The 24,765-nt window shown below is 47.9% G+C and overlaps 6 protein-coding genes across 6 annotated transcripts; 5 read left to right on the top strand and 1 right to left on the bottom strand.

The window, feature by feature from the left end:
- Nucleotides 1–358: 358 nt before the first annotated feature.
- PGRI_076840 (uncharacterized protein) lies at nt 359–5,384 on the top strand (the record flags this gene model as incomplete). Its single annotated transcript, XM_040795398.1, has 3 exons — nt 359–2,037; nt 2,094–4,701; nt 4,758–5,384. 3 exons carry the CDS (start codon nt 359–361, stop codon nt 5,382–5,384), a joined length of 4,914 nt encoding a protein of 1,637 aa, XP_040653075.1.
- A 5,364-nt stretch (nt 5,385–10,748) lies between these two features.
- Nucleotides 10,749–11,705, top strand: flbD (putative MYB family conidiophore development protein FlbD; the record flags this gene model as incomplete). Its single annotated transcript, XM_040795397.1, has 1 exon — nt 10,749–11,705. One exon carries the CDS (start codon nt 10,749–10,751, stop codon nt 11,703–11,705), a length of 957 nt encoding a protein of 318 aa, XP_040653074.1.
- Nucleotides 11,706–15,185: 3,480 nt separating this feature from the next.
- On the bottom strand, nt 15,186–17,212 carry PGRI_076820 (putative glycosyl hydrolase; the record flags this gene model as incomplete). Its single annotated transcript, XM_040795396.1, has 2 exons — nt 15,186–16,267; nt 16,330–17,212. 2 exons carry the CDS (start codon nt 17,210–17,212, stop codon nt 15,186–15,188), a joined length of 1,965 nt encoding a protein of 654 aa, XP_040653073.1.
- A 1,297-nt stretch (nt 17,213–18,509) lies between these two features.
- Nucleotides 18,510–19,938, top strand: PGRI_076810 (NCBP3 domain-containing protein; the record flags this gene model as incomplete). Its single annotated transcript, XM_040795395.1, has 2 exons — nt 18,510–18,614; nt 18,679–19,938. 2 exons carry the CDS (start codon nt 18,510–18,512, stop codon nt 19,936–19,938), a joined length of 1,365 nt encoding a protein of 454 aa, XP_040653072.1.
- A 297-nt stretch (nt 19,939–20,235) lies between these two features.
- PGRI_076800 (uncharacterized protein) lies at nt 20,236–21,757 on the top strand (the record flags this gene model as incomplete). The annotated part of the gene is made up of 2 exons (XM_040795394.1): nt 20,236–20,494; nt 20,598–21,757. The coding sequence occupies 2 exons, from the start codon at nt 20,236–20,238 to the stop codon at nt 21,755–21,757; spliced, it is 1,419 nt and encodes a 472-aa protein (XP_040653071.1).
- Nucleotides 21,758–23,852: 2,095 nt separating this feature from the next.
- On the top strand, nt 23,853–24,702 carry PGRI_076790 (F1F0 ATP synthase subunit delta; the record flags this gene model as incomplete). Its single annotated transcript, XM_040795393.1, has 6 exons — nt 23,853–23,984; nt 24,055–24,077; nt 24,159–24,289; nt 24,380–24,468; nt 24,525–24,614; nt 24,670–24,702. 6 exons carry the CDS (start codon nt 23,853–23,855, stop codon nt 24,700–24,702), a joined length of 498 nt encoding a protein of 165 aa, XP_040653070.1.
- Nucleotides 24,703–24,765: the final 63 nt, after the last annotated feature.

The following is a 24,765-nucleotide window of genomic DNA, read 5'->3' as shown; positions in this document are numbered from 1 at the left end:
TCTCTTCACATATCTTCCTATCCTTATATTCTCTTATATTCCTTCCTTATATATATATACACCCCTGTGTCCCTCGCACTTGCCAAGATTACCTTTTGGTCTTATAGCACATTCTGACTCCCTTGCTTAATTTTTTTTTTTAAACCCATTTTTTTGGATTTTGATTCCACACATTTCGATGACGATATTCTGAAAATCTTCACCCAGCCACACTGGCTGAACTGTTCAGAACTGGCTTGAATTCACATAATGAGGGGGTCGGAAACGCGAGGATGCTTGAATGTTGACTTTGACTTGAGCTCTCGGTGCCCGTGTCGCTGGCCTCAAGGTATTATCTTGCAAGGAGAAGATAGAAAAGATGTATCCAACCGTCGCACCGTTTCCCCCGGTTCAACCGCACCGCATACCCTACCCTACAGATCCTCCAAATCAACACATCTACGATGCAAACGAAACACTCCCCATACGAAACGACTCCTCCAAACCCTTCTTCAATCCAACACGATCGCGCATCCAACTACCACACCCCGTTCAGCGCCTCGATTCCCGCGATGGCTCCGGATATAGCTCCACTACAAATGCCACCGAACACACCCTGAGGAGGAAAACACCCAACGGAACTCTGGCTGCGGGGTATGATGGATCCCTTGGCGATACCGTCCAGCCACCAGCGCCCAAGCATATCTTGGTTTCGCCGATGGAACCGGGCCAGTTCATATCCCCCCAACAAGGGATGCAGTCCGATAACTGGCAGCTCATGTTGGACCAGTCAGCCTCCAAACAGACGAATTTCCCCCCGGTCTTCAAAAATGACCCCGCAGGCAATACCTTCGCAGGAGAAGTTGTTCAAGATGTGCATGGGACGAGCTGGGTTCGTCCTGTCAATTATCCTCCGGGGGTTGACTCCATGTTGAATCAAACTTTGCCTATGCAGCAGCGATATCTCCTACAGAATGGACAATATGTGCCCACGGTCCTACCGGCCACCCTGCAATCGTGTCTCGGACCAACTGCTTCAGCAGGTACTGGGCCATTCGGTCCATATTGGCCTGATGGAGTATACATCCCATATCGTCCCGCGGCATTTCGTGATGCGCGTTTTGAATCCCCCACTCCCTTCACAAAGCAGATGAGCCAAAATTTTTACGACCTCAATCAGCCTGCCTTTAACCAAAACCAAGCGCCGGTTCCGCTAGGCAGCCACGCGGATTCGGGGCTCCCATGGGGGCACTCCATGCCTAGTTTGCCTAACCAGGACCCTTTAATGAAACCCCTCTTTCCACCACGTCACTCCGAATTACCTTTCCACGTGCGAGCCAGCCGTCCTTTATCAGGTCTTCCGCCGCCGCAGCCACTGAATAATGAGCCCACCAATTGGTCAAATCGTCCACTACATGGATTCCAAAACCCAGGTCCTGCAGTGGTAGCGAATACAGATTTTAAGGAGAAGGTCCTGTCTGAGGCTCATGGTGTCTATGTCGACCTTCTCGCTACAATCCACCAGGCTCGCCGCAACAGCATTAGTAAACCCGCTGCTGAAGGCTATCCCCGATTCTTGAAGCCGAGTATCTACCCTAAACCCCCACGGCAACCGGGTCTCGACTTTTCACAGGCACCTCCACCCGATCTTACACGTCATAACAGCTACCCGGCTAGTCAACATGACTTGCAACGCCAGAAACTTAATGCTGCGGGTAGATCAAATGATTCGGCATCTCTTGCTCGTGCCAACACTCGCCGCCCATCCTTGAATCAATTTGCGCATAGCAGAGGGTCGGATACCCATATGCTCGGATTGCGTGACATGGCCGGTGCTCCGGGAGTGGCACCTTTCACCAGGCCTCGTGGGTCTCTTTTCAATGAGGGCACGCCTATTGCTAATGCTGCATCTGCTTTGTCAATGCTGTCTGGCTTGTGTGCCGAAAGCCGTTGGGAATGGATCGACGGAATGCTTCTTGGGGGCTGTTTAGCCTATGGCTTAGGTGATTATCACAAAGCCGTGCGATGGTACTCTAGGATCATAGCCCGTGACTCGACGTAAGTGAAGTATTGTTGCTGTCTGTCCATTGATCATTGATACTAACCAGTACTAGACACGTGGAAGCTATCTCTAATCTTGCTGCTACTATGTTGGCACTCGATCGCCGAGAGGAGGCATCGCAAAACTGGCTGCGTGCCGTCCAACTACGGCCGAGCTTCTTTGAGGCCGTCGAACATCTGATTGGTTTACTATGCAATAGCCACAGAGGAAAGGAAGCTGTCAACATTATTGATTTTGTCCAGACTTCTCTTCGCCATCCCAAAGATGGCGATTGCTTCAAGACAGATGAACACGCCAGCGAACCAGAAAGTGATGCCGAGAGCAACATGTCTGATGTGTGCATGTACGACAAAGCATCTTTCGAGTATGATGATGACATGGGACGAACACAGGGAATAGAACCTGGCTCACCGGATGCTAAACCCCTTGGTTTTGCGTCTAGCGGATATGCAATTTCAGGTGCAGAGAACGGCAGAATGCTGGCTTTGGTCCATGCCAAGGGTAATATGCTATATGCTCTTGGTGATAATGTAGGTGCTGCAGCTGCATTTGAGGATGCCGTTCTCATCGCCGCTGGTCGAAGGCGACATGGGATCCAAAGCATCATAAAACAGATTTTTGCTGCGTTTTCTAGTGGTCCGGGCAATGGGTACCCTCAATCCGAGCATGAGTCCCAGGAGAGCATCCTGCTCTATCCCGATACAGCATTGAAAACCGCCAAACTTGTTTTCAAAGCGGGTGGCATGCCACCGGGGCTCCAATATGTCCCCGAAGGTATTGCTCGCAATGCAGCTACTTCCACCACCAGCAATTCTCTCCTTTCATTGGCAAAAATTTACCAGGATGGCATGTCCAACGTGGGTTCCTCGGGAGGAAGGCCTTCCCCTGGTGTCCGGGATATATTGGCTCTCTATTACCTTTCCCTCTCCCTCCAACCTAGCCCATCCACTGCCAATAATGTTGGAATCTTGTTGGCTGGCATTCAGAACAATCCGCCAGCAAGAAGTTCGGTGCGTTCTAATGGTGAGACTCAGCATCACCTCGAGATTCCTGGAGTTGTCCCTGGCAGTGGAATATCCCTAGCCTTGGCATACTACAATTACGGCTTGCATCTCGACTCGCGACATGCTCATCTGTATACCAACCTTGGTAGCCTGCTCAAGGACATCGGGCAGCTTCACGCCGCTATAAAGATGTACGAGCAAGCAGTTCAGTGCGATGGTAACTTCGATATCGCCTTGGCAAACTTGGCCAATGCTGTCAAGGATAGTGGTAAGGTAAACGATGCCATTGTTTACTATAAGCGCGCTGTCAAGGTGAACCCCGAGTTCGCCGAGGCAGTTTGTGGATTAGCAAATGCTTTGAATTCCGTCTGCAACTGGGTAGGTCGCGGTGGCGTTGTTAATGCCCGTGGCTTCCGAGATCGGTGGCATGTTGATGAGAAAGGCATGCTGCGGGATTCTCTCAACACCGACACGGGTTCTGGGTGGATCAAGCGAGTGGTGGACATTGTCGACCGACAGCTCAAAGAAGGCGAATATTGGGGCCGTGGCATGTTAACCCCGAGCACGGCAGAGCAATTGTGCCTCCAATTGGCTCCCGCTTTGGAATCCACTCGGTTTGCCTCCAGTCATCGCATGTCTCTGACAAAGCTTTTCCAGTCCTGGGCTGGACAAAAATGGGAAGGGTCTCGAATCGTACGACTTGTCGAGCGGGCTATACGGTCTCTCACATGGCAGTGGTATCAAGATCGTTATGTTTTTGGCAAAGATTATCCTCTTTCAAAGTATCGTCGACCTCAGCTTCCTGGAGGTCTATCTGCGCCGAATGCACCTACCGTCCTGCCTTTCCATACCTTCACTTCTCCCCTGTCGGCGAAGCAAATCCGTCAGATCTCCCAGCGAAATGGCCTGCGGATTTCAACATCGACCCTGAGACTCCCGTGGCTGCCACCTACTGTTTTCCCTCCACCATCCCCGCCTAGTCCGTTCCTTCGAGTTGGTTATGTGTCATCTGACTTCAACAACCACCCTCTCGCGCATCTAATGCAGTCTGTGTTTGGACTGCATGATCCCTCTCGCGTCAAGTCGTACTGTTACGCTACGACTCCTAGTGACAAATCGGTGCATCGCCAGCAAATTGAGAAAGAAGCTCCGGTATTTTACGATGCGAGTAGATGGCCAGTCGATCGATTAGTCCAGCAGATTGTTGCGGATGGGGTTCACATCCTGGTTAACTTGAACGGCTACACGCGTGGAGCTCGCAATGAGGTCTTCGCTGCTCGCCCAGCGCCTATTCACATGTCATTCATGGGCTTCGCAGGCACCCTTGGTGCTGAGTGGTGCGACTACATCCTTTCTGATGAGCTTTCGATTCCACCGGAGACATTGAGCCCCGGACGGCGCACAACACGTATCGAAGATCGTCTTTTGGAAGAAGATAATGGCGAGGAACTCGAGGACTGGGTTTACGGAGAGAAGATTGTTTTTACCCGCGATACCTTTTTCTGCTGTGATCATCGACAAAGTGCCCCGGATGCTGGCGATAAGCATGTATCATGGGAGGAAGAACAAGCCCGGCGGTGGAGAATGCGCAAAGAACTATTCCCCAAGTTGAGCGACGATACCATCATCTTGGGTAACTTCAACCAGTTGTACAAGGTCAGTTTATTTTGCCACGCACCCTCATCCCAAACCATATAACTAACCCCCTCCAGATTGAACCCACTACGTTCCGAACATGGCTGCGCATATTAGCGCGCATTCCCAACGCTGTTCTCTGGCTCCTTCGCTTCCCAGATACAGGTGAACAAAACCTGCGAGACATTGCTAAAGCCTGGGCGGGCGAAGAGACAGCATCGCGGATCATCTTCACGGACGTAGCCCCAAAGAACACACACATCGCGCGAGCGAAGATCTTAGACTTGTTTCTCGACACGCCAGAATGCAACGCCCACACCACAGCTACAGACGTCCTCTGGAGCGGCACCCCACTACTTACTCTCCCGCGCTACAAGTACAAAATGTGCTCCCGCATGGCGAGTAGTATTCTCAGTAGCGCACTGCCCAACTCCGAGGCTGGCCAGCGCGCCCGTGAAGATCTCATCGCGTCGTCAGACGAAGACTACGAGACCAAGGCTATCCGTCTATGTCTGGATCTGCAGTACACTGGTCACGAGGGCTACGCCCGCGGCCGACTGGCGGATATACGGCAGATACTGTTCCGGGACCGCTATAAGAATAAGCTCTTCGATACGGCGCGCTGGGTGCGTGATCTGGAGAATGCTTATGAGGCAGTCTGGGCGCAGTGGGTTAATGGCGAAGAAGGCGATATCTGGTTATGATGTGCACTGCGAATATACCCTTTGAGCGATTTTTCCCTTTTCCTTCTTACCTTTTTTTGTCTCCTCATTTTTTTTGCATCTGGGTCTCATCTTTCTATTTTCTGCCCTTGGGTTTGGGCCGAATCATCTAATGAATTTATTGCATGAGGGTTGATGTACACGTATTTTGGGAACGAAAGAGATGGTCTGCTGATTTAGGCGTTGTCCTTGATATTCCGGGACCTGTAGTTTTGGTACTGAACAGAACAGATCCTTTGTCACTTTTTCCGTCTATCATTTACTGCATTTAATGCATGATATTGTAACTATGGTAAGCTCTGTCCCTACAAAGTACATGTCCGCAGTATGTATGATCACATCTACAGGATACAACTTGATCCCCGTCTGCGTACACATGCAGAACTAAGCCACATCCCTGAATATCCCTGACTATCGGTACCTTCCCAGGCAACCAATAACCTCCTCGCCCATTCCCTCAATCCCAATCCGAGACATTGATGTACCGCAGCCAAGACCAATCAATAACCAATAGCTTGACGATACTCCATACATCATAAGATATGGTGCTCTCGTTCTCCCCGAGCCTATCACATCACCTCTATCGCTCACAATCGACGGAGTAAGCTTCGTCCTCTTCCTCTGCACAGAGAGAATATACCACTACAATCTAATCCCTAGATCACCATTGCACCCACATCCACGCCAGCCCAAAACCCAAACCCGCGTGACAGAGGCTGATGGATAGCTGCATAGAGCACGCGCTTGGTTCTGTTGCGCATTACGCATACATACCACCTTACACATTACGCTATTGCAACGCTATTGCGGACTAATACGGTGCAAGTACTCCGTAAGGCGTTAAGCCACAGTCCATATCGACATCCCTACGACATGTACATGTCTACCCCGATAGACCCCCGGTAGATGCGGCATGGCATTTCCCATCACATGTTCCTCGGGACCGGGGAGTAAGACATGTGCTTATCCGTCTGCGAGTTGCCAGTTTTGTTTCCACGTTTCCACCGAGGATTGGAATTGGCATTGTGATTTGGATGTGAATTGGTTTGGAATTAATGAATTGGTTCAGATGTATATAGTTATTCAGGAACAAGAACATACTTGATAGGTTCTACGTATAGAATCCATAACGAAATCATTTGCTGTACGGAGTATCATACACTCCGTACTCCGCACCGTTTGATACAACATTTCCAAAAGGATATCTTCGTCATATCCCAACATCTAAATAAACCGTCCCTTGCCTCATTGCCAATTCCCGTCTCAGCTAAGAACCGTTCGCTTCACAACCCACGAGATGCCACATGTCCATGTGCGGTATCATATCTACAACCGGTTCCCAGCCTGGTCCTGGTGTAGCGTGCTCAGATCTGGGTAGCGGCATAGCTGAGTCGGTTATGGTGGGTTGTGAGTGGTGTGGCGCGGGTGGGGATGTAAGCCACGGAGATTTGGGGCGTTGGATCGGTCGATTAGCCGCTGTGAATCGGAAATATATGCTAGCGATTATGGATGGTGGCTTGGTATTAGTATTGGGATTTGAGGATTCATATGTACGTAGACAAATATTCCGTAGTAAGATGTTGATAGAGTACGGAGATATATCTATGCAGGTGTAGTACTTTTGCCATTTGAATCTGGTGAATACCGAAGTTTACCCGTGCAAATTACTTCAGCATTTACAATATAGTACTAACCCTGGAAGGATATTTCGTACTCGGTACAAGTAACCCCATTCAGTCAATCACGTAGTATCTTTTCCTCTTCGTAAGTACTATAAACAGCTTGGCAATGACGATCACGAGACCGAGAGCGAGAGATCTCGACGGGGAGGCCGTTGCGTCACGCGCCTTTCACAGCCCTCTCTGCAAGCCCACAAGCCCACAAGCCCTAGTCTCACCTTTCCCCTGAAACGAGGCTGAAAGAAGAAAAGAGTGGAGTTGGGATATAGATTGCGCTCCATCTCGCTTGTTTCGATGAGGGTGGAGAGCAAATTTTTTATTGCGGGAACGGATTTCAGGTTCCACTCTGACACTCACGGCCCGGCTTACTGTCTGGAATAGGTGCTATGACCATGTAAAGTTTCAGGCCTTTACCGTTTACCCAAAATGATTATATCCCGAATGACTGGGTTCTTTGTACCTTTGCTCGGGAACGATTGAGTTTCGACCGGATAGATAGGGTTGGTCCGAATTTTGCAGGTTATTGTGTGTATAGGGTCGGTTTATATGGGAGAGTTGGATACATCATCTTCTGGATATCAAGGAAGCTTCCAAGGTACTAGATACTAGATCAGGAACTGGATCTACAGAACTGGTTCGTAGTTCCTGAAGCGGGGCATAGGGCCCGTTCTCCTATTCTGTCAAGTTTGGATATTTTTGTATATTGTACCTATATGTTGTCTGTAAAATACAGAGGTTTGTATGTTGTATGTTGTACAAGCAAATCCAAGTCTGTGTTACTATTTCAAAATCTAATTGTACTCCGCAGAATAGAGTGTGACAGCGTAGGCCCAAACGGTTTCCCACAGATCGGGCACCATGCGAGTGGTCCCCGATATCTAAAGCCCGAGATGGTGGCCCACCAATCAGCGTCTAGGCCATGGTGTCATGGCCTAGTAAATTCTAAATCCAAATTCTAAGATTCAAATACTCAAAGTCAAATTCAAATTATAACCTAAATTCAAATGTTGGTACGGGAGTATACGAATTACTAGTACCTGATACTCTGTACAGTTCCTTACACTATTTCCTGATGATCTCACCTCGTGTGGTGGCGAACATATCACAAAATATCCATTACCTAAAAGGGAAAACTAGTTATTCAACACAAAATAGCTACTATAAGAAATCTAGAATAAATTGCGATCTGATTACTCTGTACGGAGTACTCCGTACTCTATACTCGTATTCCGTACTAATAACTTCAAACATAAGCGAAAAAATCGCTAATAACATCCAAATGGGGGATATGTAGCCACGTGACCCAAACGGCGAAAAGGGGGAAGTGCTTGGACCCTCCGTGGGCAAAGCCATGCGGAAGGCCCGACAGTCAGGAAGCTGCGAGACCGTTCGCTCCACTTTCTTAGTGACGGGTACCCCGAGCTTCATCTGGCGTCAAAGTCTTTTATATTGATATGGAGATTATTCTAGTATACTATTCTTACTATGTCAAGTATACTAATTACTATCTTCTCTTCCCTTGATACACTTCTCCTTAATAGCAGTACCCAAACACCCGATCTAAACTCGAGTGCACGGGACTACTGATCAGCGGTGATCCCTGCACGCCGACAGGGATTAATCTCAAATACTTGCCGTGTCTCTGATTGGCGAAGAGGGGAACAATAGTCTACCTTGAGTAAACGGTAAAAAATAAATAAATGAAAAAAGTGACAGGTCCAATCTCGGGTACACCCTAGTCGATGTTGCATTCCAGGACGACGGGTTCATCCTTTCAGCAACGGTTTTCCCAGGAGTATGGAAATCCGATCTGGCTGTCCACACGAGGACTTGTCCACATGGCTACACAAGAATGTTCCCTTTACATTCTCTGTATTTCACACAGAACGCAAGTCTTTAAAAAGGGGGGAAATTAATTAATATATTTTCTCCACACTCTTTCTATATTTTTTCAAATCCTATAGATAGCTCTATTTCGAATGTTCGAAGCACTAATTAACAGTTAATCTATATAGACATGTATAAACAAGAATTTTATATATATTTTTATAACATTGATTAAAATGATCAAATAGATTAAAGATTTAGGAGAAACGCCTATATCCGCTGATCCTTAACTGAACTGGCAGCCCCACTAACAATGACAAATACTGGGGACCAATCAACATCCTGGTTCCTCCATATGGATGCATGTAAGGTCCACTGGAGAAATTAATTTGGTATTTCTATTTCAAAGTATACCATCTGGTAAAGAAAAAGCAAAAAAAAGGTGTGGCTTGCGTTTCAACGGTTTCCACCGGTGGAGAGAGATCTCAGCTGTGACATGCCTAACTGGGTAGTCTGGTAACTTCGCACTCGTCGATCTCTGTTTTCGATCCCGATCTCGATGCTTTCTGGTACACCAGTGTTAGACCGTAAATAGTGTGTGGACTCTGGACAAGAACGGGAAAAATAGATTGATCTATCCTATAGAATGGGGTTCACCATGTCAAAATGTCATCACGTCCCGCAGTACGGAGTACTCCGTATAGTATGGAGTACCCTTGGCTTCGTTAATAAATCGATTTCGATTTTTCATTTCCATCCTGGCGTCATGGGGGGATCCACGGTCAACTGTCAGTGACAAGTGGCAGGTGGCCCATGCGTATTAATTTATCGTTCTTTTCCTCTAAACGGATATTTCAATATAAATTAGTTAACATTAAGCGGATCTCAATCTTGATTGATATTAAGTAAATTTGGTTCGATGCTATCCATGGATACGTATTCCGTATAGTCTGCAAGGTATATAAATTATATAAATTATATACAATTTCCCATTCCAATAGTATGGAATATACTAAGATTCTTTAGAAAATAATTATATAAAAAAAGGGACTCCGATCTGGGTCTTCAGGGATAGCTCGGTGTTGTTCGGGGGTGGTAGTATCGGAAGCACCGACTTCCCCATACTATTGAATGTAAAATTATATATTTTTTTGGATGTCAGAAATTGGTATGGAACCCGGTCCACCGCTCCGCTCCGTGGATCATTCAGAAACTCTGATCGCACCAATAAGAGCTCGGACTTGACCGATTGGATATCGGGTATCGAAAAAGTGTTGTGCATGGCTGGCTGGAATCTCTCATAGATCTACCCCCCCTGATGTTTTTTGTTGACCCCTTTCTGTTTTATATTTTATATTAATATTATTTTTTAGGTTTTATTCTTAAATTTATAAAAGTTTCTTTTTCCTTTTTTTTAAAAAACCCAGTTAGCGCCACAAATTTGAAATTCCAGCAACGGGGCTCAGGGTCGATCATTCCGATCTTTTTCTGTTTTACGCGTCTTTCCTCAGCCCGAATTCCCGGGTGGTACTGAAGATCCCAACGGAGCATTTTTCCACTCCCCACGATCTATAGATTACAATAGTCTGGTATTTATTTTTATTTTTTTATTTATTTTTATTACCTTTTAACCTGTATTATTCCGAACTGTCAGCTCCGAGATCTTGGATCGTGATCTTCCATAGCGGGTTTTTTTTTTCTTTTGGACCCGTCCCCCTGGTACTTAAGACTTGACATTGTCCGTATAACTTCTTTATTTTCTATACTTCATCAACTTCCCCTCTACTACTCTACCCATCACCATCACCATCAACATCACCAACCATTAAATACTCTCATAATGCCTGCTTCACACCGTCGTGGTCCTTGGGTCCCAGAGGAAGACCAACTCCTCACTCAACTGGTCCGCGAACAAGGCCCTAACAACTGGGTTCGCATTTCTCAACACATGCATTACCGCTCACCTAAGCAATGTCGCGAGCGTTTTCACCAAAATCTCAAGCCCTCGTTAAACAGAGAGCCCATATCCGCCGAAGAGGGGCTGATGATCGAGCGCATGGTCAATGAAATGGGAAAGCGCTGGGCTGAGATCGCCCGCCGTCTTGGAAACCGCAGCGACAATGCAGTCAAGAACTGGTGGAATGGTAGCATGAACCGCAAGAAGCGTGGCCTGTCAACCCCCACCACTTCCCGCACTTATTCAGGTCGCATTGAGGCACCCTACACCCGCGCCTCAGCGATGAGCCCAGCTCGCTCGCGCTTCTCCAGTTCTTCTTCTTCTTCTCGCCCCTCATGGACAGAATCCATTGAGTCCGCTATTTCTGAACAATATTCTCTCTCCCGCAGAGCATCCCTGGCTTCTTCCGCCCGCCAGCTCTCTCCCATTTACACACTCCCCTCCATCAACCGACCGATCGAAGCTCCTCTCACCTCGCCCGCTTTCTCAGAGACCTCACACTCTAACTCTTGCGAGCCACCTTCTATGGTCTCAGACCACAATTCCGTCTGCTCCTCTTCACCCCGCACTTTCCCCTCCCCGCAACTTCTGCCTTTGCCTGTCGACCTGCGCTCGCAGTACGAGATCCGGAGGCCCAGTGTTCATGTTCTTGAGGACTCGCCCAGTTATTCGGCGCGCTCTCTAGAGTCTTTGTCAGAGATCGCCTCTACACAGCGTTGGATGGGTCACCAGCCTACATTGGCCTCATGGCACCAACCTACGGACTTGCCCAAGACTTGGATCTCCAGACCTGAGCCTACTCGTGACACTCGCATGGGTGTGAACAACTTGCTCAACTGAAAAAAAAACCAAAAAAAAAAGAATACCCCCTGCATTTATCATGATTTTTACGAGTCTCATTTCTCTATTTCCTGTTCTATACTGTTGATTCCCCTTTGCGCTCGGGTCCACCGATGGAACCCTTCTTGTACATTTTGCTAAAAGCTTCAACCTTTCTTTGTGTGTCTTCTCTCTTCTAGGGAGGTATTACGAATTCCTTTTGTATACTCTTAATGTGTATTACCATGGTTCGGATCTTGAAACTCTGTTTGTTCTCTTGGGCCTCTTAGGCTACGTTGAATGACTATTTCTTTTCTATTTACTCTGATTGATTAGGCCTGGAGAGATTGGGCTCACCTTTTCTGCTGGGATTGCATAATACCCCCGTTTTATAAAATAATAATATAATATCTATTACAAGCCATTACCCAAATCTGCATTCCTGCATATACACACTAAAAGTCGTACATATATGCAAGAGCCCAAAAAACACATCTGTACTCCCACACCTTTTCCAGCCTCTGACCCAATATACAGGGAATGTAGATATGCAGCCTCCAACCGTTTAACCCCGTTCCCTTGCACGGGTTAGGAATGCGCCACCGCTCACACGCTGTGCTCACGAGGACGGGACGCAAGGGAGATATCTCCCAGGGCCAAAGCACGGAAGTAAGGACCCACCCGTTTGTCTGACAAGGCAAGGTTTATCGTTTGATATATTGCAGATGACTACATAGTGACATAGTCTATGCAATGTTCAGCTAGGGATCGCGTAAACATTATAGTACTACCCATATATACTGGTAGGTAAGCGAGCTCTATTTCCTGCATCCAGAACCAGCGTGTAATGCATACGTACATGTACATAGGCACCTATGCACAAGCACCGATCCAAAGAAATTAGAGAGGTTCGTCGCAGGTAAAACGGTTCCCGATATGGAATAAGATTGACATTGAATTCAGACTAAATGCAGGTAAATCCCAACACAGCCTTAGACTGTTAACGGTACCCAATCTTAAAGCGGAGTGCAATCCAGATACAGGTCTAGTCCGTGTGAACGCCACAGTCCAGACTTGTTTCCCGCTTATCCGCTGCGCTGTGCAGCCAATGCAGGTTGTGATTTCTCGCTCGGATCGCTTTACGGGATAAGCGTTGAGACGAGACCGTGGCCAATCAGGGTATGCATTACTGGTTGTCCTTCTGATGAACGGCGGGGCTTGGTGGGGATTTGGTTGGTTTTGCATGGATCGTGGAGTTGCATGCATGTTTTCTTTTTTTTTTCGTCGGGTCTTGATTTCCGTGAGGCGACTTGTGTTGGGCTTTGGCCGTTGAGGTTTTTTTTTTACTTTGAGTTTGGGCATAATGACAGAGTTTGGCAGGTTTGGGTGGGTTTCATGTATTTTGTGGGTTTTCATCTCTGTTTCGTGTTGTTTTCGTCTATGGAGTACAGAAATATCGTCTGTTTTATCAGATTTCAACTCACATGTTTGGACGTGTCCAGCTCCACATTATTAGAGTGAAAATACCAGCCACCCAGATCTCGCTTCCACACACCATCTACTCTGTTCAGCTTGGGCTGATCGGGTATGTATCATTTGCCACTGAGTTTATCGAATCAGACCGGGTAGATGGCCAGTGTGATGAGACAACAGTAGCTAAATTAGGACAAGGAATAATGTCATATTGTACCGGTACTCGTACACTTCAACATTGGCATTGTGAAAGATCTGCAGGTTCCCAACACCTTTTAGTCTTAATTCCCGAGGTTCTTTGACTGTGTGTTTACCTGTGGATCCAAACGGGATGCGGACCGTGGAACTCTCACGATGGAAAACTTTGATACTGTCCACATGTAGATGGGATATTCACTATTTCCTACATTTTCTTGGTCTCCTATGTTGTACCTTGTATGAATATATGTAAACTCATTACATAGAAACAAAAAAGAAACTTGAATTTCAAGGAAAAGAATCCAGGAAACTGTAATCCAAAGCAGAAGTAAACCCAGAAAAAAAAGTTCACTGCCGCTGCCCTGACCACCACTTGGCCGGACTTGGAAAACGGCGCCAAGACCAGATCGGATTTTCTTAGATGAAACGAGCCGTTGGACTGTATATTAACCACTACCATGGAACGAGAACGAATGGATCAGGGGTATATCACATACAACATACCAAGTACATACAACATAGGTAGTAATACAAAATAACATATCCATAATTTGGACTTGAGGTTGATACGTTACACTTCGATTCATACCGTTGCGTTCCAAGTTCTCGGATCCTGTGATCGACGACCACATAGCCCTATCGAGAATCTCTTCCCGCGCTCAATTTTGGGATCCATTACGCGCATCGATCTATCTCGGGAGATTTGGACTACCCGTATCCGTGGGATATTACATGGAATCTCCTGTCTCTCCTGTTCGGATCAATTATAATATCCCAGGGATTTAATTATATACTAAAATTAACTCAATCTCTCTATATTGCGTCTCCTGAAGATAAATGCAATATAGTTTAATATACGAAAAGCCGCCGCAATAACCGCCTGTAGTACAGTCCTCTGATTGGCTTACGGAGAATCTCGGTGCAATCTCACGCCAATCCCAAACAGTTCTAGCGCACAAAGGTACCCGTCTGTCGGTATTCGCGGCCTTTCAGTTTTTTTCGCGCTTCTCCCCTGATAATATCCGCGGACAATGGCCGTGCAAATCCCCGTTCTTCGGGAAAGCCCCGAAGTTAAGAATCAATTTGCCTTAACCGTGGATTAAGTGCTTCATTTGCCTTTCTTGGTAATTGGCACCGGTGGCCGTTTTCGCTCAGGGGGACCTTGGAAGTGCCTCGGTTATTTTTCTTGTTGTTTCTTTACTTCTAAATAAAGCTTTCTAACGGTGATGAAATCGATTTTGAGTTTTGATGGGCTTCTATGCATAAGTGAACCTCGGTATCTTTTTATGGATGCCTTGGGCATCAACGTTGCGTTTGTACACAGTATCAGGGGATTTTGTCGCGGCAAATTAATGTTAATAAGTCCTTCCGAATGTGGTTAATAGGTTTAATTTGTCTTTAAATATCTAATCGACTGGGATGATATAAACTTAGCAACGGTGGCTTGGCTAGTACTATCAGATGTTTGATGTTGAGTACACGCCGGACAATTTCCAACTTCAGGGGTTATTTTCCTCGCGGCAAAGTATCATTGACGTAGTCCTTCCTAATACGGTAGGGGCTTAATTTGAGTTGATTGGATATGCAGTTTGCTGTCATAAACTTGGCAACGGCGGCTTGGCAATATCGGATGTTTGATGTTTGATGTCTAGTACAAACTTGGAAGGAGACATGACCCCTCCACTGCGGAGAAATGCTGTCAGCACGGCTAAATGGGAAATATAATACGAGTGAGCTGGTTCTGGTACTTGTGTAGACAACAAGAAAGAACAGAATTGTATGACCGAAGAATGAGAGATCTGGCTTGCTAGGTCTTCCTAAATCCGCCATCTACTGGCGACAAAAGACCGGCATACTTTCAATCGGACATTCGATCTCAACATCCCGACCGCCTTCATACACATCTTTCCCGTCCCAAAGCTTCCATGATGCCCCAGCTGGCAGATAAGCCTTGACCGTGCGCTGGCCCGGCTCCAACACTGGCACAACCAAGTACTTCCATCCATACATATACTGAGTCTCAACCTCCCAAGCCCGCTTATCCGATGGGAACTCATAAAACAAAGTCCTCATCACAGGAGTACCCTTCTCATGAGCCTCCTGCATCAAACTTCGCGTGTACTCACGAAGCTGCTCACGAATCCCAATATACCGTTTACAAATTTGATAAACCTCATCTCCATAAGACCAGATCTCATTATCCGCCCCACTAGCCGTAGGCTGACCCTCCGGCTTCGGCTCACGGTCACCATGTAGCCGCATAACGGGACAGAACGCTCCCCACTGGAACCATCTCGTGAACAACTCGCGGAACAAAGGGTCATCCGGGTTACCGCCGTGGAAACCGCCAATATCAGTCGTCCACCACGGGATCCCAGCTAATCCCATGTTCAGGCCTGCTGCGAGTTGGTTGCGGAACGAGCTCCACGACGACGCGATGTCGCCGCTCCATACTAGCGCCCCGTACTTCTGACTACCTGCCCATGCGCACCGTAGGAGGTTGACGATGTTCGACTGACCCTCTTCGGTCATGCCTTCGTAGAATCCACGTGCGTATTCTTTCGGATAGGTATTTCCGATCTGCAGGTTGCTGCCGGCGTGGTAGCGGTAGATGTCGAAGTCGTAGATCGAGTACTCGGGTTCGGCTTCGTCGAGCCAGAATACTTTGATGCCCATGTCGTAGTAATTTTGCTTAGCTTTGCTCCAGACGTACTTTCGGGCGGCTGGGTTCGTTGCATCGAAGTGAGTAATATCGCCGTCGCATTGCATTGCTACGCGTAGGCCACGGTCATGGCGGATGAGAAGACCTTGTTCGAGCATTTCTGGGAAGTTCTCGGATGCGTTTTCAACGGTCGGCCAGATGGAAACCATGAGTTCGACTTTGAGCTCTTTAAGCTCTTTGACCATAGCCTCTGGAATCGAACATTGTTAGTCTTGCTATCTAAGCGATATAAAAAAGAGAACAATGACATACCTGGATCCGGCCAGAATTCCGGATCAAAGCTCCATTCTCCTTGATGCTTCCAATGGAAGAAGTCAACGACAATTAAATCTAGAGGAACCTCGCGACGTCGGTACTCGCGGGCTACATTGAGCAATTGCTCCTGGTTCGTGTAGCGGAGTTTGCACTGCCAGAAACCAAGACCGTATTCTGGCATCATAGGAACATAACCTGTCACTTTAGCATAGGCTTCTTCAATTTCTGCTGGGGTGTCACCCGCCACAACCCAGTAGTCCAATGCCTTTGTCGAATACGCCTCGAAACTCATGACATTTGTTCCTAGAACCGCCCGTCCGATGCCGGGGTTATTCCACAGGAAGCCGTAACCGAGCGAGGAAATGGCAAAAGGAACACTGGCCTGCGAGTTGCGGTGCGCCAACTCAAGATCTGTACCCTTCAGGTTCAGGTATGGCTGCTGATACTGGCCCATGCCGAAGATCTTCTCTTTTTGATCGAGAGACTCGAATCGCATGGTGAGGTGGTAGTCGCCGCCCAGGATTGGACGCAGCTCGCGAGCTTCGACAGTCAACGCGCTGCATTTAGGGTCCATTGGATCCTGGCGGTGGCGGGCATACTCTTCAAGGAGTTTGTTTCCTTTCGAATCGTAGATGATAATCTTGCCTCTGCGTGAGACAGTTGCTTTGATGTTGCCGTTGGTGATAGTCGCTTCTTGATCAGCGGATATCTGGATGTTTGGGCTTGGGGTGGATGGTTTGGAGGAGAGGGCCCAATCTTCCGTTGGAATTGATGCCTGTCTTGTTGCCCGCACACGGAAGGCATTCTCGCCCCATGGCTGTATCCAGAGGATATGGTCGTCGAAACGGAAGACGAGCTTGTCGTCTTCGGCGTAGAGCATTTTTGGTGCACGAGATTGTTAGTGGTTAATCTGCTGATGGAAATAAGCACAATTTGAGGCAATGTGCTGGACAGATGAGCGGTCTAGTTCAAAGAGCTGGACATTAAATATTGAGGGAATGGCATGTACCCCTCAATCCTGACGTTGTGCCATGGCTAATTCCGACGAGAATTACCGCAGATCCACTGCAGGAAGTACCAGTAACAACACTCATTTCTTCGAGAGAACTTCTGATAGCTCTCGTAGGTGCAGTGGTGGAGATGCCCGTCTTTAAACGCCTCGAGATCATAGGCAGCATCCGGCATGAGTTTAGCCTAAAGTTGACCTTCTAAATATAGCAAGGACATGACTCCGTGATTTCCAAAAAGGAAACAGGGAATAAATAGTTTATATGGATAATGTGTCTATTTATATCATGGTTATCAGAGCTCAAGGCACGTCTTGATTAGAGTCTAGTCCGTCAATAAATTAGAACCCACCAAGTGTTATAGAGAGGAGCAGAAGGTATTTAGGGCTTCCCTGGATAGTACTTTTCAGAGCACGCGAAGCAAGCTACTTGTATCACAACAAGGTAGTACTATACTCTCCCAGGAATTTCGATTTAGAAATTTTCGATATAGCATGCTCTTCAACTAGAACTTGGCGTGATTAGGAAGCGTTTCCATCGAGGATATTCAAGTTTTGGATAATAACTTCTGAATGTCTAGTCTTCTTTCCATTCCAAGCCACTCAGTACAACGGGCAGTGATACATGCTGGGTGCTTGAGTCATTAGACCTCACCATAGATTTAGGTAGCTTCCTTCCGGTTTGTAGGGATCGGCCTTCTTCGTCTCTCTGCTCTCTGTATCGAAATCCCGTTCAAGTCTGCGACAATTTCATCACCACGGGAGATTTCGTTTCTCTCCTGTATCTCAATAGTATGTTGTGACCGTTATATATAATTGATCCTTTGACACGATGTCTGAAAGGCTTACCAATTCCTGTTCTTTCAACTCTTTTCTGTTCAAATATCCGTCAGCTGTCAAAGAAAATTACTTTTATTTTCTTCGCAATTCCTCTTCAGACTCTGCGTTCGACATGAATGCCGTGTAAAAGTCCACGGGAGGTTGATATTGATGACTGGTGCCCCCCCCCGGAAAAAGGGCGCTATTCCCCATCAGGACACAGAGTCAAGCTACCGCGGGCACGGTTTTCACCTTACATTGCTCAGTCCTGTCCCATCAATTATCAATTCTATTTGAACTGTTAGCTGGGATTTGATTTGAACCTGAGATTCATCGAGTCAACGCAGAAATCATGGCATTCAGCGCAGCTGCGTCAGCTCCTACCGCTGACATGGACATCGACATGGATCTTGACCTTGGACCAGAACCAGAGCCAGAACCAGAACCAATTCAGGTGGTGAGTATCTTCTTTTGCATTTATATTCGTAATCAATTGTCGACTAACATGTATCGAGTGCTAGGAAACAACCACGGCCTTAGAAACCACCCTTGACCCCCTCACCGATGAAGCGGTCTACGAAAAAGTTCATGTTCGCGGCGTCGATGAAATGACCACAGAAGATATCAAACAATTTGCTCGTGATTGCTCTGGACAAGAACCAGTGCGCATTGAATGGATCGACGACACATCCGCCAACATCATCTTCTCCTCCACCGAAATTGGCCTCCAAGCCCTCACAGCTCTCACCCAAGTCGCCGAGGAAGAAGACGCGTCTACCTTGCCACCTCTGCGTCTCCGATCGGCGAAACTCCTCTCCTCCCACCCTGATTCCGTCCTCCAAGTGCGATCGGCTGTCAAGTCGGACCGCAAGCAACCACGCGCTCATGAGAAGAGTCGTTTCTACCTCATGCACCCCGAGCACGACCCTCGGGAACGTCTGCGACAAGAGTTTGCAGATAGGAGAAACAGCGACGATGCAGGTGAAGGTGATTACAGACGGCGAAGATTCGACAACCGGGAGCACCGACGTCGCCGAGACCGCGACGAGGACGAACACTTCAGCGCTGACATGTACGGTGATAATGTAGGCTCTGAACCCGAGCGTGCTCGGACACAGCCCAGAGGCCGTGGCCAGAGGGATCGGGATCTGTTTCCGGAGGATGAGGGCCGATCAAGTGGACGTCTCCGGAACCGCAGTGCGTCTCCGGGACGAGACACGCTGGAGGAGGAACTCCAAGTCAGCAGAGGTGGTCGTGATAATACCAGGCGGTTCCGTGAGAGGTCGCCTCGGTACAGTCGTAAGAATAAGGATAAAGAGCTTTTCCCAAGCGCGGGCGCGGGCGAGAGCGAGTCAGGAAGCCGCGAGCTTTTCCCAAACAAGACTACATCCAGCTACATCAAGAAGGAGTTGCTGCCTAGCAAGTCTAGTCACCATCGTCGGTCAGATGCATTCGACGCTTCTTCTGTCCCGGGAACCTCGGAACGCAGACGCCACAGCAATATTGAGCTCTTCCCTGATTCCACCAACAATGGCGCCCGCATTCGTGGTGCAGCTGCAGCCACGACTACCGAGGACCAGGGATTTGCTATCCGGGGTGGTGCATCGAATGGCATGTCGATTAAGGGCAGGGGTGCGTCGGTGCGCGAGCTGTTCCCTTCCAAGTTCGACAATGCCACCAACAATACAAATGTTGGCGCCAACGCTGGCAAGGAATTGTTTTCTGATACACTAGAAGGACGTGGCGGTCGTCGGCGTCGGGCCGAGGATATGTTCAGCTAAATAGACCAAATAAGTTGAGAACTGTGCATTTGCTTCAATGTTGATTGTTAGGCTTCAGGGGGGCATGAAGGATATCCGGCGTTTCGCGAATGGGATGGGAAGTTCGATTGTCTGATAAAAATTCATAATGACACATACTCTGCTCTACTGGTGGAATACCTACATTCTGTAATCGGGTAATAACTGAACAACTTGAATATAAGATCAAGATGTAGACCAAACCAACATCTCCCAGTCCACGGGTGTTGTGCGCCACCTTTCCCTGACCAAAATCTCCCCGAGACATCAAATGAAAACATGCCTCCTTCCAGAACAATAGATGCACTATCAAGTGCTATAGTTGCTCGATTTTTGCGCACAAATGGCTATTCCGATACACTGAAGGCTTTTATTCGTGAGGCCGACCTTGCACTCGACGTGGGGCAGAGCTCGGGCGATGACACCAACAACTGGACCATCCAAAGCTTGCTCGAGGAGAAGAACACCTATGACCGAACCGTAGATTTTGAAAGATATGGCAAGGGTCATCAACAGTCGGATTTATGGAGCGAGCCAGGTGAGTTCTATTCTGGCATGGCAATCAAAAGGCATTAGGACTTGGATTTATAGGTCAACCATGATCTACAATTATTTTGTTCTGTGATCTGACAAACCCTTAGCACCATCAAGAGCTGCTCTCATCCAGACACCGACATCATCAAACATTCTTTCTGCGTCGGTAGAGAAATGGCTGAAACCCCGCGGCGATGAGGATGAAGCCACATCAGCGCAGTCTTATATCGTCTCTACGAGTGCAGACAAACAAGTCCATCTACTCGAGACAGCAGACGGACACACGGCTATCAAATCATTCCTGAGCATCTCTACTACACCCGTTCTGTCATATGTCTCAATCCTCCAGGGACGCTACATCCTCATGAGCAACATGTCCGGCCAGCTAATCCTCCAACATGGATCCCAAACACTTGACAGCAGAAAGGACCATGCAAAGTACTTAGTGAAGGTAGTAGCCCACGAAGACAGGACCGATCCTTCCAAGTGGTGGGTTGCCACCGCCGGCTGGGACGAGTGTGTTTTCATATATTGCCTCAATATCCCTGAAACAAACGCACCAGCATTGAAGATCGGTGAGCCCGTTACACGCATTAAACTCAACTCAAACCCTGAATCACTGCTGTTCGTCCCACACGTCGACACATACGAGCTGCTCCTCCTCGTCTCACGCAGAGACTCGACTTATATCTACTACTACCAGGTCGAAGCAGCAGAAGCCCGTCTCCTTGGACACCAAAACCTGGCTCCTCATTCCAATGCCTGGGTTGCGTTCTCGCTGTGCGATATGGCGCTCAGTCCACACGACCCGGGTCTCCTGGCTGTAGCGACGTCGTCATTGCCGCATATGAAAGTGATTATCGTGCGTCTGCTTTTCCCTGCACAGACAACATCCGTTTCAGAGGACCCAGTGACACAGGCGTCTCAGGCGATGGCGACGCTGGAACTGCAGAATCGTGAGGATGCTGCTATCCTTGTGCAGGCGAATACCTTTGCGCCGCAGACTGATTACTCCACGCCGCAGTTAGCATGGAGGCCTAATGGGTCTGGGGTCTGGGTTAATGGAGACGATGGTGTGGTTCGTGGTATTGAGACGAAGACGGGGAAGGTCATTGCTAGCTTGAAGGGTGGCCATGAAGCGGGCTTTAAGGTGAGAACTGTTTGGTCGGGGTATGTCGATATACCGCAGGAAGAGGGTGACCCGGTCCGGGAGGAATGGGTCATTAGTGGTGGGTTTGATAAAAGGTTGGTTGTTTGGAAGGTATGACCTTTGTGACTATACTTAGCAAGAATAGTCGGCCTAGTGATGTCTTGAAGTCTTTTAGACATTTAGCTCGTTGCCAAGTCGATTTTCAAAGTATACATTGTGGTGTAGCTAGATACGATACACTAACATGGATACCATGGAAGTGGAAATGGATGCAAAGTAGATGTAAATGAGTTGATTCGAATATGGCTAAGTATAAAATCTGTTACTGTTTACGGAATGTAGCCCCCCTGACTATGAACCCTATCTCGATCGAGAAGAATCAAGACAGGATATATAGCAATCGGAGACTTGGGGGTTATTCTTGGCACGTTAAGAAAAAATCCTTCAGCAATCGCGCATGAGAAAAGCACGCAGCTGTACACACATATGCCGGACGGGGGTTGGGAAAAAGGAGGGAGAGACTAAGCTCCAGGGCCACAACACAGACTAAGTCGAGCCCTCGAGTCTGGAAGAAATGGAAAGGGATATAGCAGAAGAGATTCCGCTTAGGAAAATGGCACCGCTGTGCACATCGAATTAAGCCTGTTGATTTCTCGATATCAAACAACTCGAGGCTCGTCGCGCAAGGAATAAGCAGAAACCAGGCCTATTCGACACAGCGGACCGTCCTTGATCGTAGCACACGTTATGTTCTCTGGATCTCTTGCACGCTCGAGTTGCATTTCATGTTTCCCATTTTTTTAAAACTGAGTTCATAATCTATGCGACCTCACGCTTGCCCTCCTTGCGCTCCTTCTGTTCAATGGGTCAGTATTCCGTGTCATAGGTGATGTTGGGTTCGAGTTGTGGTCAACGTACAAGGGCCTTCATGGTGCCGTGGAGAGCGTGACGGTGGTTGCGGCGGAACTTGGGGTCAACGCCCTTGAGGGAGGGGTAACGGTTGGTCTTGGGCTTCTTGATACTATTCAAGGAGATATATCAGCGATTCGGTTCTGATTGAGATCGTGTGATGAATGGTGGTTGAATGCAGTGGTTCGAAGAAATTGTCCGAGCGAATATTCAAGTCGTGACCTTAAATTTATCATCCCGGATAAAACCATTCGGACACTAGCATTTCTTCCACCATATGCATTCGATCGGTTCAATATTGTCGGGCAAGTGTAATAGTAGGGTGTTCGAGGATGTTCAAGGGTAGACGTACCCGTTACGGTGAGCCTTCTGGCTGTTGTGGTGCTGGGACGCGTTCTTGGACTCTGTGGGGGAAAATCATGTCAGCGCCATCGCCTTTTTTTTAAACTCTCTCCAGCTTGCAGAGGAGCAAAGGTCATAGGGTCGTGGTAAAAACGTACTGGCCATCTTGTCGGATGTTGTCGCTGATTGACGGTTTGATGGATGGAGAGGAGTGGGAATAGGACGTCAGGCCTAAGAGGCTCGGCTAGGGCTCGTCCGTTTGTGGGATCTCGCTTATCGGGCGGTGTACATACTAAAGCTTCACTAGATGGCTTGTTACTTGCAGATTGTCTTAGGCAGCGTGGTAATATTTTGATATGGTCTTGTATCCTATTGCATTCCATTGGGTTATTCTAGATACTTCAAAATTTGGGTCTTTTTTAGCTGAATTTTGGCTGTTCTTCACTCTGCCACTTTTTCCTACTTTGTTCTGCCACTCATCTACACGTGACTCGACTCCATATACATCACGTGATGGATATACTTCCCCATCTGCAAGTAAAGTACGGAGTATATGCTGCTCAGAGTTGAAGAAGAATTTATTTCGGAGGTCAAAGAGCAAGTCAAATAGAAAGATCCAATACTTTGGGCCAAATTATCAGCGAGTATCTTACCAACTTGCTCTCGGCATCAAACCTTCAGCTCTGGAAATCAGACTTTGGGCAAGAATATGAACTCCAAAACAGACAGATACTGAAATATATAGAGTATTAATTGAAATCATATGTTTTCTCCTTATGCTCTCACAAAATATGCATAGAATGACTGTAGTCAACACAGCCCATACTGGCCATAGTCCGGCCGTTGAATTCCCGTGCCACGTGACTAGCCGCTAGGGAACAACCGGCATTCCGACTTCGACCTTTGCACCGCAACTTCAAGAGGGATAATCCAGCCTTTGCACGTCATCCACCACTGCAAAATGAGCTCCTTCCGCTTCGCTCGCTCCGCCCTCCGGGCTCGTCCTTCTTTCCTCGGTGCTCCCGTCCAGCGCCGTGGTTACGCTGAGGCCGTCGCCGACAAGATCAAGCTGTCCCTGACTCTGCCTCACCAGGTGCGTGAACGAACTCCGGCCGACATCCCAACTTCAGAACCTAAGTACTGACTTGATAATTGATTGACAGACCATCTACCGCTCGACTGGCGTGTACGTTATGCTTCCACTTGCGCCCACGTCGACGGTGCCTTCGCCCTTTGACTAAATACTGACCAACCTTCGCGATTACAGTACCCAGGTCAACATCCCCGCCGCCTCCGGTGAGATGGGTGTCCTCGCCAACCACGTTCCCTCCATCGAGCAGCTCAAGCCCGGTCTCGTTGAGATCATTGAGGAGAGCGGCTCCACCAAGCAGTACTTCCGTACGTCCGATCATCGTGCCCTGAGACATTCCGCAAATCTGGTCTCTTGTCAATTGGAATCAATCAACTAACGATGATGTTGCTATATAGTGTCCGGTGGCTTCGCCGTTGTCCAGCCCGACTCCCAGCTCAGCATCAACGCTGTCGAGGGTTTCGCTCTTGAGGATTTCAGCGCCGATGTAGGTATTCTTCTTCGCCACGTCGTAACTCAAACTAACCGAAACTTCCTTGCCAGTCCATTCGCGCCCAGATTGCCGAGGCCCAGAAGATTGCCAGCGGCAGCGGCAGCGAGCAGGATATCGCTGAGGCCAAGATTGAGCTTGAGGTATGAACCCGCGGACATTACTGGAGTAGTTAAATACTGACTTTTTATTGAATAGGTTCTCGAGACCCTCCAGGCTCACGTCAAATAGACTTGATGTACATAACCATTATCGCCCAACCATGAACCTGTAGAATTATAGCAATTCTCCATT

This window comes from Penicillium griseofulvum (genome assembly GCF_001561935.1).
Source record: "Penicillium griseofulvum strain PG3 chromosome Unknown contig_6, whole genome shotgun sequence".
NCBI classification, from domain to species: Eukaryota; Fungi; Ascomycota; class Eurotiomycetes; order Eurotiales; family Aspergillaceae; genus Penicillium; species Penicillium griseofulvum.
The sequence above is the reverse complement of the archived record's forward strand: the minus strand, read 5'-3'. Positions and strand labels throughout refer to the sequence as shown.